At 51.6% G+C, this 14,688-nt stretch overlaps 1 protein-coding gene across 1 annotated transcript in view; it reads right to left on the bottom strand.

Annotated features, from left to right (window-relative positions):
• The window catches only part of PAPPA2 (pappalysin 2), a 96,810-nt gene that overhangs the window by 10,767 nt on the left and 71,355 nt on the right, over window positions 1–14,688 (bottom strand). Inside the window, exons 17-20 of the mRNA XM_075711148.1 lie at window positions 10,512–10,680; window positions 9,688–9,820; window positions 8,439–8,548; window positions 5,635–5,706 (exon numbers count right to left, since the gene is read on the bottom strand). Of these exons, the coding sequence (XP_075567263.1) occupies window positions 5,635–5,706; window positions 8,439–8,548; window positions 9,688–9,820; window positions 10,512–10,680 (484 nt within the window). The remainder of the gene's footprint in view (window positions 1–5,634; window positions 5,707–8,438; window positions 8,549–9,687; window positions 9,821–10,511; window positions 10,681–14,688) is intronic.

Genomic DNA, 14,688 nt, shown 5'->3' with positions numbered 1-14,688 from the left:
CACCTGACGTCCACTAATTTGTTTAATCCCTTTTTGAACTTAAAGCTACTACTCACTCCTGCAGCCTCACATGGCAGCCAATTTCAGAGTTCAGTGCTCACTGTGTCCAAACCACTTTTCTTCACTTGCTTGAAGCAACCCACTTGCCAGTCTCGGTAAGTGCTCCCCAGTTCTGCATTCATCTTATCCAGCACCTCTGTGACTTGGCAAACCTACAGTAGTCTTCTGCTCTCCAAACTGAAGAGTCTCAGCTGTTTTAGGGTCTCCTTGAAGGGCAGCTGTGGCACCCCCTTAATAATTTTGATCACCTTTTCCAATTCTGCTGCATCCTCTTGAGACGTGGAGGCCAATATGTTGTGTACTACCCAAAATTTTAATATACCAGAATCTAGGGCAACTCATTGAGTTTGGTCACCTGGATCACATGGGCTCATAGGCTTTGGTGAGACTCCTGAAAGAATAGCAGTCACACAGTCTGCCTCTTGGCTGCTTACAAGAACAGCAGTCACATCTCCAGCAGGATCCTCTCAACATTCTCAAAGCCAAACAGCAGACAGAAGAAGAGTGTGGACTGTATAAAGGTATCTTGAAACACTCCCACGGGGACAGGAGGTGAGGTGGCGATGATGTGAGCATCACAAGAGGGTGACTTTAACTTCGGGCCATGCTGAGATACCTAGTTGCTCTAGAGAGTCTCCTTGGAGAAGCTGGGGTGCCTGTAGTCCTCATTGCCTTGAGCCCCAGAAGAGCAGAAGAGGATCTCTTTCCTGCAGCGGAGCATCCCACGAGCATCGTGTTTCTGCCTGGTTTCCTGCACTGAGCTTTGCCATGGTACAAAATCAGAGCTCCCAGGTCTGGGAGGAGGGACAATCAAGGGGTCCCAGCCCCATCAATGGTGAGGAGCAGAGGCAGCTGCCTGCAGCTGGACCCTGGCTGCAGCACTTTGCCCAAGGAGTGAATCCTACCCTGCCTCCCATCATATTAAAGCACAGCAGGACCCTGATTTTAGATGAGACTTCCCATCATCCCTATTGCACATGCCTTCAAAGGGGTTAATTCTGTCTGACAAATGCTGGACACAAGCCACAGACGTGCAGAGCGAGGGTTTTGTGTATGCTGGTAGGAAGAGCCAAGAATACTTGGGGTCCTTGACTACCTGTTGGATCAAGAGACTGGAGAACAATTTGCAACCACAAACACACTTCAATCCCTATCTCATCATTTCCATTGTAATAACTCAGGAAAACCACAAAACAGGGAATGGATTAGTGTTTTACGATCACGATAACATGACCAGCAGCATGCGCAAGGGCAGTGAGACCTTGTCCTCATGTGGGGAAGACCTAAGAAATTCCCAGCAGCTCATGCTCACGACAGCTTTCTGGTATGGTCCATCTTCATCCAGGATGTGAAGCAGAGACCTCAAGCCAAAGTCTCTGCATGGTCCCCTGGCATGCAGGCATGGCTGCTCAGAGCAAAGCACAGTAAAGCCAGCCTCAACCAGAGAAGGCACCGAGGCACACCAGGAAGGAATTGCTACCCTATGACGCAGACCACAGGTGTAGTAGCTTTTGTCCGACTTCTAACATACCAGTATGAAGCTCTGCCTACTGGTGGTCTGTCCAAAGCATGCTGCCTTAAAACCTTTGCAATTAACCCTTTGCTAACTGCACACAATGATGAAACTGAGCTGGAGGTGGGGGCAAGGTCAGCATGTTGCACAACGTTGGGAGATAGAAGGGTGCAGAGCTGGTGAGTTGCATGGACTAGGAGATGCTCTATAGCAGCCAGTGTTGGCTACACTCATGCATGGACTGTTTTGGTCCATGGCAGGAATAGTCCAAGGCAGCAGCCTGGGTCACTGTACATGCTGTCCTCTCCTCTGAAGTCAATAGCATCACTTGCTCCTGGGCACAGGAGGAGGATAGCTGAGAGCTGGTCATCTCGCAGTGGCTTGGGAGAATCTGCCCCAGATGCTGCAGACACATCTCTCCCAGCAGCTGAACACACCATCAGGACCACAACTGCCTCCTCCCAAACCACAGCAGGGAGGAGGGCTTTCTCTCCTCCTCCACTCCCCTCTCCACCCAGCCCCAAGACCCCTCCTCTCCCCAGCCCCGCCAGTGCTGCCATCTGTTTTTCTACTGATGGCAGGGGATAAGATGTTCCACTGGCCTTCGAGAGGCGAAGTACACTCAGCACTAACTCGTATTCCTGACGGGCTCCTGGAAGGGTTTGCATCCCTCCCTCCTTCACCCGCTGAACTACGTGCCTCCACACTCCAGGGATGGGGAACTTGGCAAGGCACAGCAAGAGACCGGGAGGCAGATGGATGACCAGATTAATGGAAAGAGAAGGGAGGTGGGAGAGGAGCGAGAGGGATGAGGAGGCAGGCTGATCCACTGCCAGCATATGATAAAGATGAGCAAGAATCCCTCTAATGCCATTGCACAGTGACCTGAACTTTCCAATGCGAGGCAGGGCTCCAGCTGAGGCTGGGGAGGTTGAGGCTTGACTACTGCTGCCATGCCCTAGCCTGAAGTGACTCTACCAGGGAGAGATGGTACGAGCAGCCAGGTGGCCTGGATTCCTCTTATGTAGGGTTGTTCCTTTCCCTGAGGCATCCAGATGAGAAAACTTCCTCATCCAACATGCACTCGGCAGTCAATGGAGAGCCAATGGCATCTCTGAGAGGTGACTCAGACCTGAAGTGACCTGGACAGTCCACCGGAACAGTATTTCACTGCCCAGTGGAGAGCAGAGGCTGGGCTCCTAAAGGAGGTGCCTCCAGTGAGGGCTTACTGAGAAGGAACCTGGGACTAAGATGTTCCACAGACATGGCAAGTCAAGCTGAACTACCTCAGACCCCGCAGGGACTATGTTCTGCAGGGGCAAAACATTTCTCATGCAGGCAAAAGAAGGGGAGAACAAGAAAAGGAGATGTGGTGGGCAGACACCATGTAGCAAGGACAGATTACAGGCTATATTCCATCTCTACCCAACTCTCGCTGTCTGATGTCTGCACATCCAGCAAGAGAGAGGGTCCCAAGTGAAATGGCCTCCGAGAATATCAGTGCTTTTCGTCACAAGGATTGAGGCAGGAGAGGAATAGGAATGAGGGTGGAAGCCAGCACAGATGAGGTGGAAACAACATTCAGGGCATTTTCTGTGGTCAAATGAGGGGACTGGTAACATTTCCTTTCTTCCCAGTGCCAAGCAGCAGCTCCCAGAGCAATACTTTGAACAAGACACTTTTGGTAAGAGTTATTCTTTATGGCAAGACAATGACTACTATAAAATACACATGAAAAAATGTTATCTAGGAAGACTTGGCTTATCAGTTCAACCTTAAGAACTTGCAGCATCGTAGAAGAAAACCCAATGAAAAGAATAATCAGACACATATGCGAGAAGTGAGGAGGAGGAGAACAGGGAGGAGGCAGCTATGAGCTGTATCAAAAAGAAGAGCATCAGGGTGAAAGAAACTGAGGATGAATCTTCATTAGTATTACAGTGAGTGACTGTGACCTTAAAAATAGGCCTGTGCTGATGAAATTGCTAACGAGGAAGAAGGCATTGTTCCACAGAGGAGGATCAGGTTATCTGACAAATAGTTAGATGACCCGAAGGACTATAGAGAGAAACAGGATGACATTCACTTGTATAAAATTGAAGGGCAAGCTCTTGTACTGATGGTAAAACATCTGCTGTTAGCTTGGAGCTCATCAGTTGGAAACAAAGGAGGTAGAGAAAGATCTGGGTGTACTTGCTGACCTCAGGATATCTCTGAGCTGCCAGACAGATGCAACTGCAGAAATAACAGATACAGTCCTGGGTCCTATCAAAAGCGACATTTCCAGCACAAGGAAGCTTTGTGCAGGGCTTTGGTGAGACCTCAGCTGGAAGAGTATGTACTGCTAGGTCATTCCTGATGAAAGACTAACGGAGAGCAGAAAGGGCATTAAAAAGTCTACAAGGGTGATGAGCATGGACTCTCCATCTTCTGGTAGGACACCACAAGATTTTGTCTTGTTTAACCTCCTGTATGCTAAGACTGCTGCCTGGGATTGCTTTCTAACAGTAAAAGGGGATGACAAGCATCCAGGAACAGAAAGAGGTCATGTTGGCCGTGAGCATGTTTCGGTGGCCAATGAGAAGACAGTGACTGTTATTGTGAGATGCTGGGACTTCAGGTAGTTGGTCCCTATCTCTCTCTCACACACACACACAAATAAGCTGGCATTGTTCATCATCTCCTACAGGACCTCTTGCTGAAGACACAGACCCAAGGTGAGATGCAGGAACCATAGAGAAGAAAAGGCTGGTGTTGGTCTGGTGTACCTGAGCCTAAAGGAACATCCTCACACCTGTGTCAACTTTCTCTCACCTGAGCTGCACAGGAAGGGATGAAGGAGCACCTCACACCCCATCTGTTTCTTTTTTGTAAGGACCAACTCCCAGAGAGCACAAGGAGTGGTTCTCCCTTGCTAGCAGGAGAACCACAGATAGGATCACCACAACCATCTGGACTGCTCTTCCACATAAGCCCAGCCTATTTTAAATATATTGCCCCAGAGCTCAGCTAAAAGATGTGGTTTAGAAAGACCTGGAGCTCCCAAAACACTGGAGGATCCATTGCTAAGCTCTGATACTCAACCATCAAACACCTCTCGAGCACACAGCAACTCATTCCCCTACAGTTGCAGCCCCTGCCTTGCAGTAGGCAAGCCATCGAGTTTGGGAAATAACTGCTGCGCCTTCTGTTGACCATAACATTTCCTTCCTGGGGTCGTGCCCCCTGCAACATTGCCCTTTCTCCCACACTTCAGTCAACAAAGAGCTGAGCTCGGCAGAATTGGTGAGCAAAAGCGATCATTTGCATTGAAATGAGCACATAAAAAAATAATCAGCAAAACCCAAAGCTATTTTTGGTGCACAAACTTCATTTGCATTTTCCTTTTTGGTAAAAATCCCAAATTTTCAGCATACAACATTCCAAAACACCCCCCCTTTTTACTTTTATCCTCAATCATAGTAACAGCTAGTGCTTGACAAAGACTGCCTATTTTTAATTTCCTTTGCAAACTGACTCCAGGCTGCCTATGATTTTCTCCTGCCTGGTCATTATTTAAAACGAAATGAGCAGCTAACCGATTTCTGCAAGGAATTCTTTGTCTGCAGATTCTTCAGGAGCGGTTTGTTTTGCATGTACAAGGCTGGAAATCTAGTTGTTTTGGTTGGATGTGTGAGTCACACAGGGCTTTTCTGGATCCGTGTTACTCTAGAACTGTGGTTCTGGTTAAGGAAATATTCAGGCTTGGAGTCAGCATGGGCTTTTTGGGGATACCCCTTGCCAGTGAAATCCTTTTGCTAGAACATTCTTCCCAGGCTGGCCAAGAAGAAGCAGGCAAGGAAGGAAATGGGTTATTCTGCAGCTCTCATTCCCCAACATCGCCCTCGCTGTGGGGGACCATACACAAGGATGCTTGCTCTGGTCTCTCTGCTCAGCCAGCAAGCCCTGGCCCAGCTCATGAAGTCAAAGCTATCTGGCTTTGTGCTGGAACAAGTCTTCATTGCCAGGAGCTCTCCTGCAAGGAGCAGACAGCTTGTGCTGGGGGCAGGGGGGGGGCTTACCTCGCACGACTGGATGCAGTGAATGACGGAGGGGTCTGGATACCACCACAGCCTGCCCGTGCACACAATATGCTGAGGAGGGAAGGAGAAAAGAGCTGTTAGGCAAGGCAGCAGAGGGAGGGCAACAGCCACCAATGCTCTCTGGAGGTGGAGGGTCTCCCACAACACTGCATTGCTCATCACAGTGCAGAACAGCAGAGGCACCCCCAGGACCCTCCCTGCACCTCTGCCCAGCAGGAAACCCTTAGAAGCCCATCAAACCCAAGGCAGCTGCACCTGGTTCACCCACAAACCAGGGTACATTGTCCAAGGCAGAGGCTAGATAGACACACACACACATGTCTATGTAGATGTATATATAGATACACAACTGAGAGAGGACAAAGGGAGATGACAGACCACCAGAGAAGTGGGTTTGGCTAGCAGTGCCACCTCACAGTGGCTGACTTGGTCACAAGCTGCTGCTGGGATTAAGTAAGCCGCCCAGGGCCACGACAGGCTGAGTCTGCCATCACCTCTCTGCATGATGCTGGCTTCGCCAGCTTCTTGCTCATACAGGATGGGGAGCTCAGCTGGTCATTAGTTGGTGCCTGCATCAATTTGCTCTTTCACCCCTCAGGCTCTGAGAACCGGGACCCAGGAGGACTCACCTCCCTGGACTTGGCCTGAAGCAGATACACCAGACTCACGTTCACTCATGGGGCTGAGGTTATTGCTAGTATTTACAAGGCACAAACTCACCTGTTGCAGCCAGCTGGACACAAGAGCAAGATGTGAAGGGCTCAGTTTCATTGTGCTGGAACGCATTGTCCCACTTATTCAGTGGGGGTTTGGGGGGGAGCATTCATGATTATACAGGAGGAAGAAAAGCCCCACCGCACATGCAATTTCCTCCTTGTAAAGCTCAGGCAGACTTTGAAATTTGAGGCCCCATAAAACGACAGCTGGCCTGTGAAAGTGTCCTGGGATGCCCTACACAGCGTGGGAGTTGCGCAGAGGGGCACATATGTTTTCTCCTAGACTCCCATTTGAAATGTGCAGCAGCAGGCAGACAGCTCCAGCACTCCTGGGTGGCATGGCATCTGGGGACAGGGCAGCTCTGCCCACAGAGACCTGCTGCAGGTCCTTCTGCTGCATCTTCAGTCGAGACCATGATAAGGCTGGGGTAGGATGAGGTCCTGGCCATCCTCAGCCGATGCAGGGAAGGCAGACCGCCGTCAGATGGGGCAGAAGCTGGGGATGCTGGCTGAGCTAGCTGATTCCTGCTCAGTCCGGAGGATGTTTGCATCCTAACCCTACTGGGGTGTTTCATATGTGGTTGTTGTGCAACTTGAATGGCATTTTAGCATACTCATATTAGTATACTCATATTCCAGGCTGGAAAATAAGGGCAGAGGGACAAACCTGCTCCACTGCAGGATGCAATGAATCAGATCTGAAAGCAAAACAGGACTGTGTCCTCCCTGAGTGGCCTCTGCAGCTCCCTGTGTGGTTTACCCCATCCTCTCCATCACCTCAGGAGCATGGCAGCTCCTGGGAATGGCAAGCTGTTGGAGGCTTGGAGAAGCAAAGCGGGGAGCAGAGGCAGGAGCCAGGGCAGACACGAAAATAAGACGGTCCAGTGAGAGAGCTCCTGGCAAGGGGGGAGCACTGCTTCTTAAAATAACGCCTCCCCTCCCTCCTCCTCCTCCCCTCTGCAGAATGCCTCCCTTGCACGAGAGCCACAGTGGTGGTGAAAAGGAAGCCGAATGCCACTGGCTTGATGGGCCAAGCCATCCAATCCCCCAAAGGCAAGGACTCCTTCCAAGGCTCGTGCTTAACCATACCACATGCTCTGGGCGTCCTCAGCCCCCGGCAGCGATCCGTCGTGGGTCTGATTCAAGGCGACGTACAGTAGTATCCACAGGCACGACGCTGGGCCTCCTGCGGGTTCCCAGGAGGAGGGGAAAGCATTTGGATGGGAGCGCTGGCTCCTGGGTAGATTGTTTGCTTTTCTTTGTTCCACCTCCTTCCTTATGCATCTCATTTTTATTTTAAGAAATATTACCCCGGCGGAGCTGTGTTTTGGGAAAATCGTGCCATGAGGATCCAAACTATTTGAGCTATTTGAGCTGTTTTGCCTACAAAATGAGTAAGAGATGGGGAGGGAAAGGCTCCCCCTTTCCAGCAGCAGAGGCAGTGGGCCGGCCAGCGGGTCCTGGCAGCTGGAGACACCTTTCAGCTGACAGTGCCTTGCCTCCTCCCTGGCAGGGACATGCCTGCCTGGAGTTGCATCTCTGCTGCCAGGTAATCGGGGACCCAGGTTCACGCCGTGCCAGGGGCAGCTTTTGCTCTCCCAGTGCACCATCTGACAACAGCAGCAGCTTAGCAGGTTTAGGCATGCAGCACGTCCTGAAAAATCAGTGGGACTCCTGCATTTAACTTCATTCATTGTGGTATCCTGCAAGTCCTTGAAAGCTGGCTTGGGAGCTGATAACTTATGCTGAACTTTGGTACAGGAGAGCAGGAGGCTGTGCAGTAGCATCCACAGGGGAGGGAAGAAGAAGAAGTGGTGGGAGGGAGGAGGAACTTGGCACTGGAACCTGGTTATGGGGAGCAGCAGGTACCTCCAGAGCATGGAGCCTGGGCAGCTCCTTGGGCCAGCCACCCCCAAGCTCATTTATGCTGCTTGTCTTTCCAAGTCTTACCCTTCTTCACCCAAGGAAAAGAGATTTTGGTTAAAAAACACCAGATAGAGAGGAGGGGGGGCTCCCCTCTATGCTGCCAGAAAACCCCCTGCCAGAGGAATCCACCTCCACATTTACCTGGACTCTGGTGGGCTGCAGACGGTGATCCATAGTCTCAGCAGTTACATTTTCAGGCAATATGACAGGGTCACTTGGAGGTATGATACAGGAAGGTATGCACACAGCACCTGTGGGAGGAGAGAGAGCCTTGAGGACTTCATCAGGAGCTAGGCAATAGTGTTTTACAGGAGGGCACCAGACCCAAATGTGTAGGCGCCTCACTAAGAGTGAGACTAAGAGGCAGACGTAGAAGAGACCCTTTTCCTCCCAACCTGGGATGACAATTCCTTCCCCATATCCTGAATTATGCAAGGGCCTACAGGAGTTGTGGCCAGTTCTCTTCTCCCAGATGAGAGGAAAATTGAACACACCCTAAGAGAGAAGTTCAAACCCTGAGGGCAGAACATGGGATCCAGCATGAAAATAAGTCTGGCCTGAATGCTATGGGATGTTTGTTGACATGTTAGGAAGCATCTTTCATAGTTTTTCTACCACACTGAATTCCCACTGCCTTCCTATGACCCAGGAAGAAAAAAAGCTGCAAAGAACACCTTGTAAAACCGGGTGGATCCCAGCCCTAACCCCAGCCTCACATCAGGTCTGTCCAAAGCTTAACCTTAGCAGGCCCTGCCCTTAGACTCGCCTCAGCCTGTTTTGATCAGACCTGGATAACTGGTGTGTTTGCTTTGAAGCGATACTGGCTTTGCTCAAGCATCCTGTGCAACAGGATGCCAGACAAGATGCAACGACTGTGACCGAGCATTGCAGCTTTTCCTGAAAGCACAAAGCAACCAAGTCCTGGAGAAAGAAATGGATGATGTGGTCCCTCATCTGGTGAAAGTGCCCTGTTACACACGATTGTTACTGCGGCTTTTATCTAGGACATGCCACATTAACCCTACAAACTGTCAGCAGTTGTAACAAGTGGAGAGACCTTGGAGGGATGGAGGGCTAGAGATTAGGAAAATTACTGCAAAGGGCTGGGTTTGCCCTAGAGATGACTCCCTGCTCTTTCTGAAAGGGGAGATGCTTACACTGGAGCCAGCTTTAGCTTTGAGCCTTGCCCATGAGTACAACCAGGGCACGCACAAGGCTAAAGCCACCCCTGGCTCTGTGTTTAGAAAGAAGACAGATGAGAAAACGGGGCTTTTTTCATAGATTTAGTGGCGATTGGTACAAGAAGAGGAGTCATCACAACCTTCAGCTCTCTGGAAGGACCGAGTCAACATAAGGTTTGGTTTTCTGTTTAGCTTTCATCTGCCCTCACCTATGCCGTGCCCCTGCTCACACTTGTATTCCACGAAATTCAGCTCCGGGGGCGGTGGGCAGGTGCCCTGTAAGCTCTCACACAGTTTGAACTCCTCTGTCCATAAGCCCTCCTTGGTGCAGACAATGGGAACCTGCAAAGCAGAAGAAGAGCAGCCAGCATTACTACTGGCAGCAGCAGGGCTCACTCTGCCTGGCCACTGCCCAGCTCTGCAAGGAGCAAAATGCGAGGACCCCGCTCCTGCCAGTGAAGCGCAGAGGGAAGTTCTCCAGGGCAGCTAGGTTGCAGCCCTCTGGTCCAGTCTGTGGGTGCTTTGCACCGCTGACCAGCAAACTGTTTTCCAGCTGCTGCTGGATCTCATCAGACGGGATCGACCACACTTCTTTTGGCAAGACCCAGCAGCCTCCATCCCTAGGCAAACCCTGGATTAGCAAGCCCACTGCAGCAAGGTTGCCTATCATCCCAGGCGAATGCATTCGCAGCAGCTCCCAAAACCCTTTCAAAGCCCTCTACTTTTGTTTTCCGACCCTTTTCACTCAAGACAAACAGGCTTGCTTAGGACCACTGCTTTTTGGAAGGGTCACCAGGGAGCAGGAGAGCATCCCCAGGCAGCCGTGCACCCTGTGTCATGGCTGGTATCCAGCAAGAAAAGCTTTGGGTTTGCAGGGCAACTGCTGTTTGGTGGTACAAGGACATTTGGCCCTGGGAATGGCCAAGCTGCTGCGAGGCCCCTCTGCACAGTGGGGCACAGGGAGCCCTGCTGTTCTCAGGTGCTCTGAAGCACAACAGTTGGCTGATCTCTGCCTCCCCACCAAGTCACTCACCTTTTGTCCCTGCGGCTCGCAGTTGAGGATGCACTGGCTGTCCAGCTCAAAGCCCTGGGTGCAGTTGTACATGCCCTCAAAGACGGGAGGAGGTGGCTCACACACCACAGGGACACAGCGTCCCTCTTCCCACTGCCCGCTCTCCAGGCACTGGACCTTCAGGAACTTCCTGGGGAAACACAGATGCCAGACTGGGCTGCGGTACCGCAAACAAACCCCACCTCAGCTGTACCAAGCATCCCACAGAGGTAGGAGCAGCCTAGAGACACCTCTTCCTGCAGCACAACTAAGCCCCCCGGCATGGGGCTTTCCCATGACATCCCACCCCTCACCACAGGCAGGTCGTCCTGAAGGCACAGCCCATGCTCAACCAGGACCTTTTCTTCCTTTCACTGAGGGGATTGCACTGATTTAGGAGCACTGGATGCTTTTTCCTTGCACTCACTGCCCCATTGCTCCCTGCATCTCATGACGCCCCTAAACCATTCCTCTCTGCCCCGCAACCCCTGCGGGTCCTGGGCTGCTTTGTCCCACCGCCAGTAGCTACATACTTTGCTGGATGGAGTGAGCCTCCACCAGTAAATCCTGCTGGCCTGTGCCCAGCTACTCCTGAGGCTCCTCTTTGTACTCCAGCCAGATCTGTCAATCCCGCTCTCACCAAGGGGCTGTCGTACTGCAGCAGACCAATACCATCCTGTGCTGCTAAAACAGCCCAGGCACAAACTACTTGCCAGAAAACTGATGAAAAAGAGAGGAAGAAAAAGTCCAGGAGCGGAGCCCGCTGGCTCTTCAGTCTCCTGTCCTTGGCAGCGATGGAGACACCGCATCTTTTACATAGAGGCATCAAAACCCCACAAGGCATCAGGCTGGCTGGGGACCCTTCTTACAGAAAAGGACACGTCACCGCAACCCCAGACTTTGACACACAGGTTTGACAGCACTGATGGGCTTTACGTGAGCCAGTGCCGATTGCTCTGTCCTTAATGAGACTTCTTTCCCCACCCTCCTGTCCTTCTTTACTAGACAGCCTGCTCCAGCTGCTTGCCCCTGCCCTCTCCCACCACTGGTGCCAGCAGGCAGGGCTCCAGACGCCACGTTATGGAGTTTATAGCATGCCACAGGTACACAGAGAGGGGTTTAACTGGGTTAGAGAAATCCCTGGGGGGAGGCACTAAATTGCCTCTTAGTTCTGAGTGGCAGCAGACTGCGTAGGACCACCCAGCTGTCCCCCAACACACGGTGCAGGGTCATGCAGCCCAGAGCAGCAAAAGGATCCCATCTGCACCCCACTGCCAGACCTAGGGCAGGAGCTGGTGGCCATCCCCATCCCATTTCTGCTGGGAACTTCTGGGTGGGATATTTGAGAGCTTTTTGAAACGTTCTCATCTTTTTAAATATTTGCAGCTCTTAGAGGTTCCCCTTCTCCCTTCAGAAATCAGGGATCTGTTTTTCCTCAAGACTGTATAAAGGCAACAGTAGGTTCCTGCTGTGGTGAATTCAGGCTCCAGCAGGTAACGTGGAGGCAGGCAGGGGAGGGGATGGGACATGGCAGGTCCCCCAGCACAGAGCTCTGCACAAATCTTCCCATCAGACAACACCAGGAGCATGGGTGGCCACGGTATGATCACCTGAGCAGCAAGTGGTGCTGCAAAGTCACCCCAAGAGCAGTAGCCTTGAATTGACTGAAAGGAACTGCAACTACGTACTATTTTGGAAGGGTGGTGAGAAGGAGCAACTCTGGTTCCCATTGTGGGCATCTGTGGTTTCAGTCCATCCCTAATTTACCTTTCTTGGTTGCTCACCCTTTCCACTGGGATGACGGTCACTGCCTTTAGAAGATGTCCCCATCAGACCTTGCCTCCTCCCATATCTGTCTGAGTGCTTTGCTTTGCCCACCTTTAAAGGTGAGCAAAGGCACATACCAAGAGGTACTGATATGTGTTGGATGTCCAGGTCCTCAGGCAGCATTCTCCCCTTCTTGAATTGCCTGGCACACAGGGTGTGATCCAGCTGTACAGCTTGCAAGGGGTAAATCCCTGGGGGTAAAGCTGATGGCATTATGGCAATAGGAGCAAACTGGTGGTGCAAAGCCTCACTGCAACGGCGATGCCTCAGGCACTGAGCAAACTCTTACAAACACTGGCCACCAGGGTATAACCAATGAAGCCACTGCACCTCCCTGCAGCTCCTCTGAATTGCGGCAGAGGCCCTTTGCCCAGGAACCATGGGAAGACCTGAGGAGAGGGGCCGAGCGTGGGGAGAACATGCCGAGGGAGCTGCAGTTTGCACAGGTGCACGCTGTGATTCAGATCCCCATCATCTTCACCAGGGCTCCTCATCTTGATGTGGTGCTGGAGTGACCCCAGCGGGGGATGGTGCTGTGTATGGCCTCTCCCACCTCTCCCACCTCTCCCCAGACCTGCAACCCCCTAGATCTGGAGGGAGAAACTGCCTTGCTCTGGAGGCTCACCCTACCGCCAGCATTCATGCTGGGGAACTTCAAACAGGGATAGCCTGGGATGACCCCAGGGTAGAAGGTGGCGTGTGGACCACTGCCACACATATGAAGTGAGCAGTTTATATTAAGGCACAGAAAAGGGAAAGGAGAGGCTTTAAAAAAAAAAACCCAAACTATATACATATATATATATATATAAACCCACAACCTTGTAGCAGCTTGAAATTTCCAGACCCCCCAACTTCTTCTGATCTGGGTTAGAGGCATTTCTTGAGGATTAACAAGGAAGCCAGGAAAATTGGAGTCAAAGCTTCCCCCTCCACCAGGCAAGCAGATGCCTAATGGGTAGAGGAGGCAGGGGAGACGTCTGAGGCCAGCAAGGGCTGCGTCTGCCATGAAGGCATGAGTGCTTGCCCAGCTCTGGGAGCTGAGCACGCAGGAGCCTGGCTGGGATCCAGCCATGTCCTGGGGCAGCCAGCTTGGGGGAACTGGGTCTGCTGTACAGGTACCGTGATATATGAGCCTAAAGCCTCATCTCCCATGGCAGGAGAGTGACAGCTTCAAAAAGAACAGGGGGGAAGCAGGAAGATTTGCCAGTAAATTGAAAGAAAGCAACATCAGCTTTGTAGGACCTCCACTGCTGTGCTCCAGGCTGGGCAACCTGGGCTGTAAATCTTCATCTGAGACCTTAGAGGTGGAAGTGACACAGGAGTCCAGTTGACAGCCTGTGTTTTCTTTACCTGGCTGCTTGTCTTCCTCAGCTGTGCAGGTGTTTGCCTTTTATCTGGAAGGGGCCAGATGCGTGCAGAAGCAGCAAGTGCTCCACACTTTTGCACCTACCTCAAACATACAGTGACCTGGTGCCCTGCTAAAATCCAACACTCCCAGGGTTAGGCTGTCTGCTTTGCCTGCTGCAATCTGACAGTTTCCAGCCCCTGGTCTGCTAAGTCCTTCCAGTCCATTTTCTCCTCCACATTCTCCCACCTCCTCTCCCTCTTTCATGGTCTCCATAGTCTTTGAACAGGGAGAGGAGGCGGAGGGGCCGACATCTCCATGGAAGCTCATCAGGGAGCTGGGCTGTCTCGTGGCTCCCTTGATCTCAGGTCAAAAAGCAGGCTGAGACTTTCAAAGCTGCTTGAAAAGTCCTGGGTGCCCAGTTGTTCTTTGCTTCATTCCTTCAAGCTAGCAGAAGGGGCTCAACCCTTCACAAAAGTAGCTTTGAGATCCCAAAATCTCTTCTCTCCAGGAAGTCATCCCACATTGGGCAAGTGAAACAACCATTTTGCAGGGTCTGACCTTTTTGGTCCCCAAACTGAGAGCATCCCCCCAGCATTAGAGTGCTCCTCTAAAGGATGTCCTAGATATTCCTGTTGGAGATCTGTTTCAGATGGCATTTTGTGGTGGAAGCAACAGCAGGGACCACTGCAGGGGTGATGCCCATTTTTCCCAGAGTATCTGACCTCTGACTTTCAGGATGGCTCTTTTCAATGCTGCAGCCCTGGATGATGCCAAACATTGCTCCTTGGCAGTTTCTTGCTCTGTGCGGTCCATGTGGGTGGATTGGTGCTGCTATTGGACAGATGCTGCCCAAAACCAGAGATCTCTCATCACAAAGCACAAATGCATATGTTAAGTTCCCCTTGTTAGAGTTATTTTGGGGTCAGATGTGAAATAGCTTGGCAGCTGGAAACCAGGCTGTTATGTGGGTTCTCCAGGCTG

This window comes from Pelecanus crispus, chromosome 5 (genome assembly GCF_030463565.1).
Source record: "Pelecanus crispus isolate bPelCri1 chromosome 5, bPelCri1.pri, whole genome shotgun sequence".
Classification (NCBI taxonomy): domain Eukaryota; kingdom Metazoa; phylum Chordata; class Aves; order Pelecaniformes; family Pelecanidae; genus Pelecanus; species Pelecanus crispus.
Note: the sequence above shows the minus strand (reverse complement) of the source record. Positions and strands in the feature narration are given on the sequence as shown.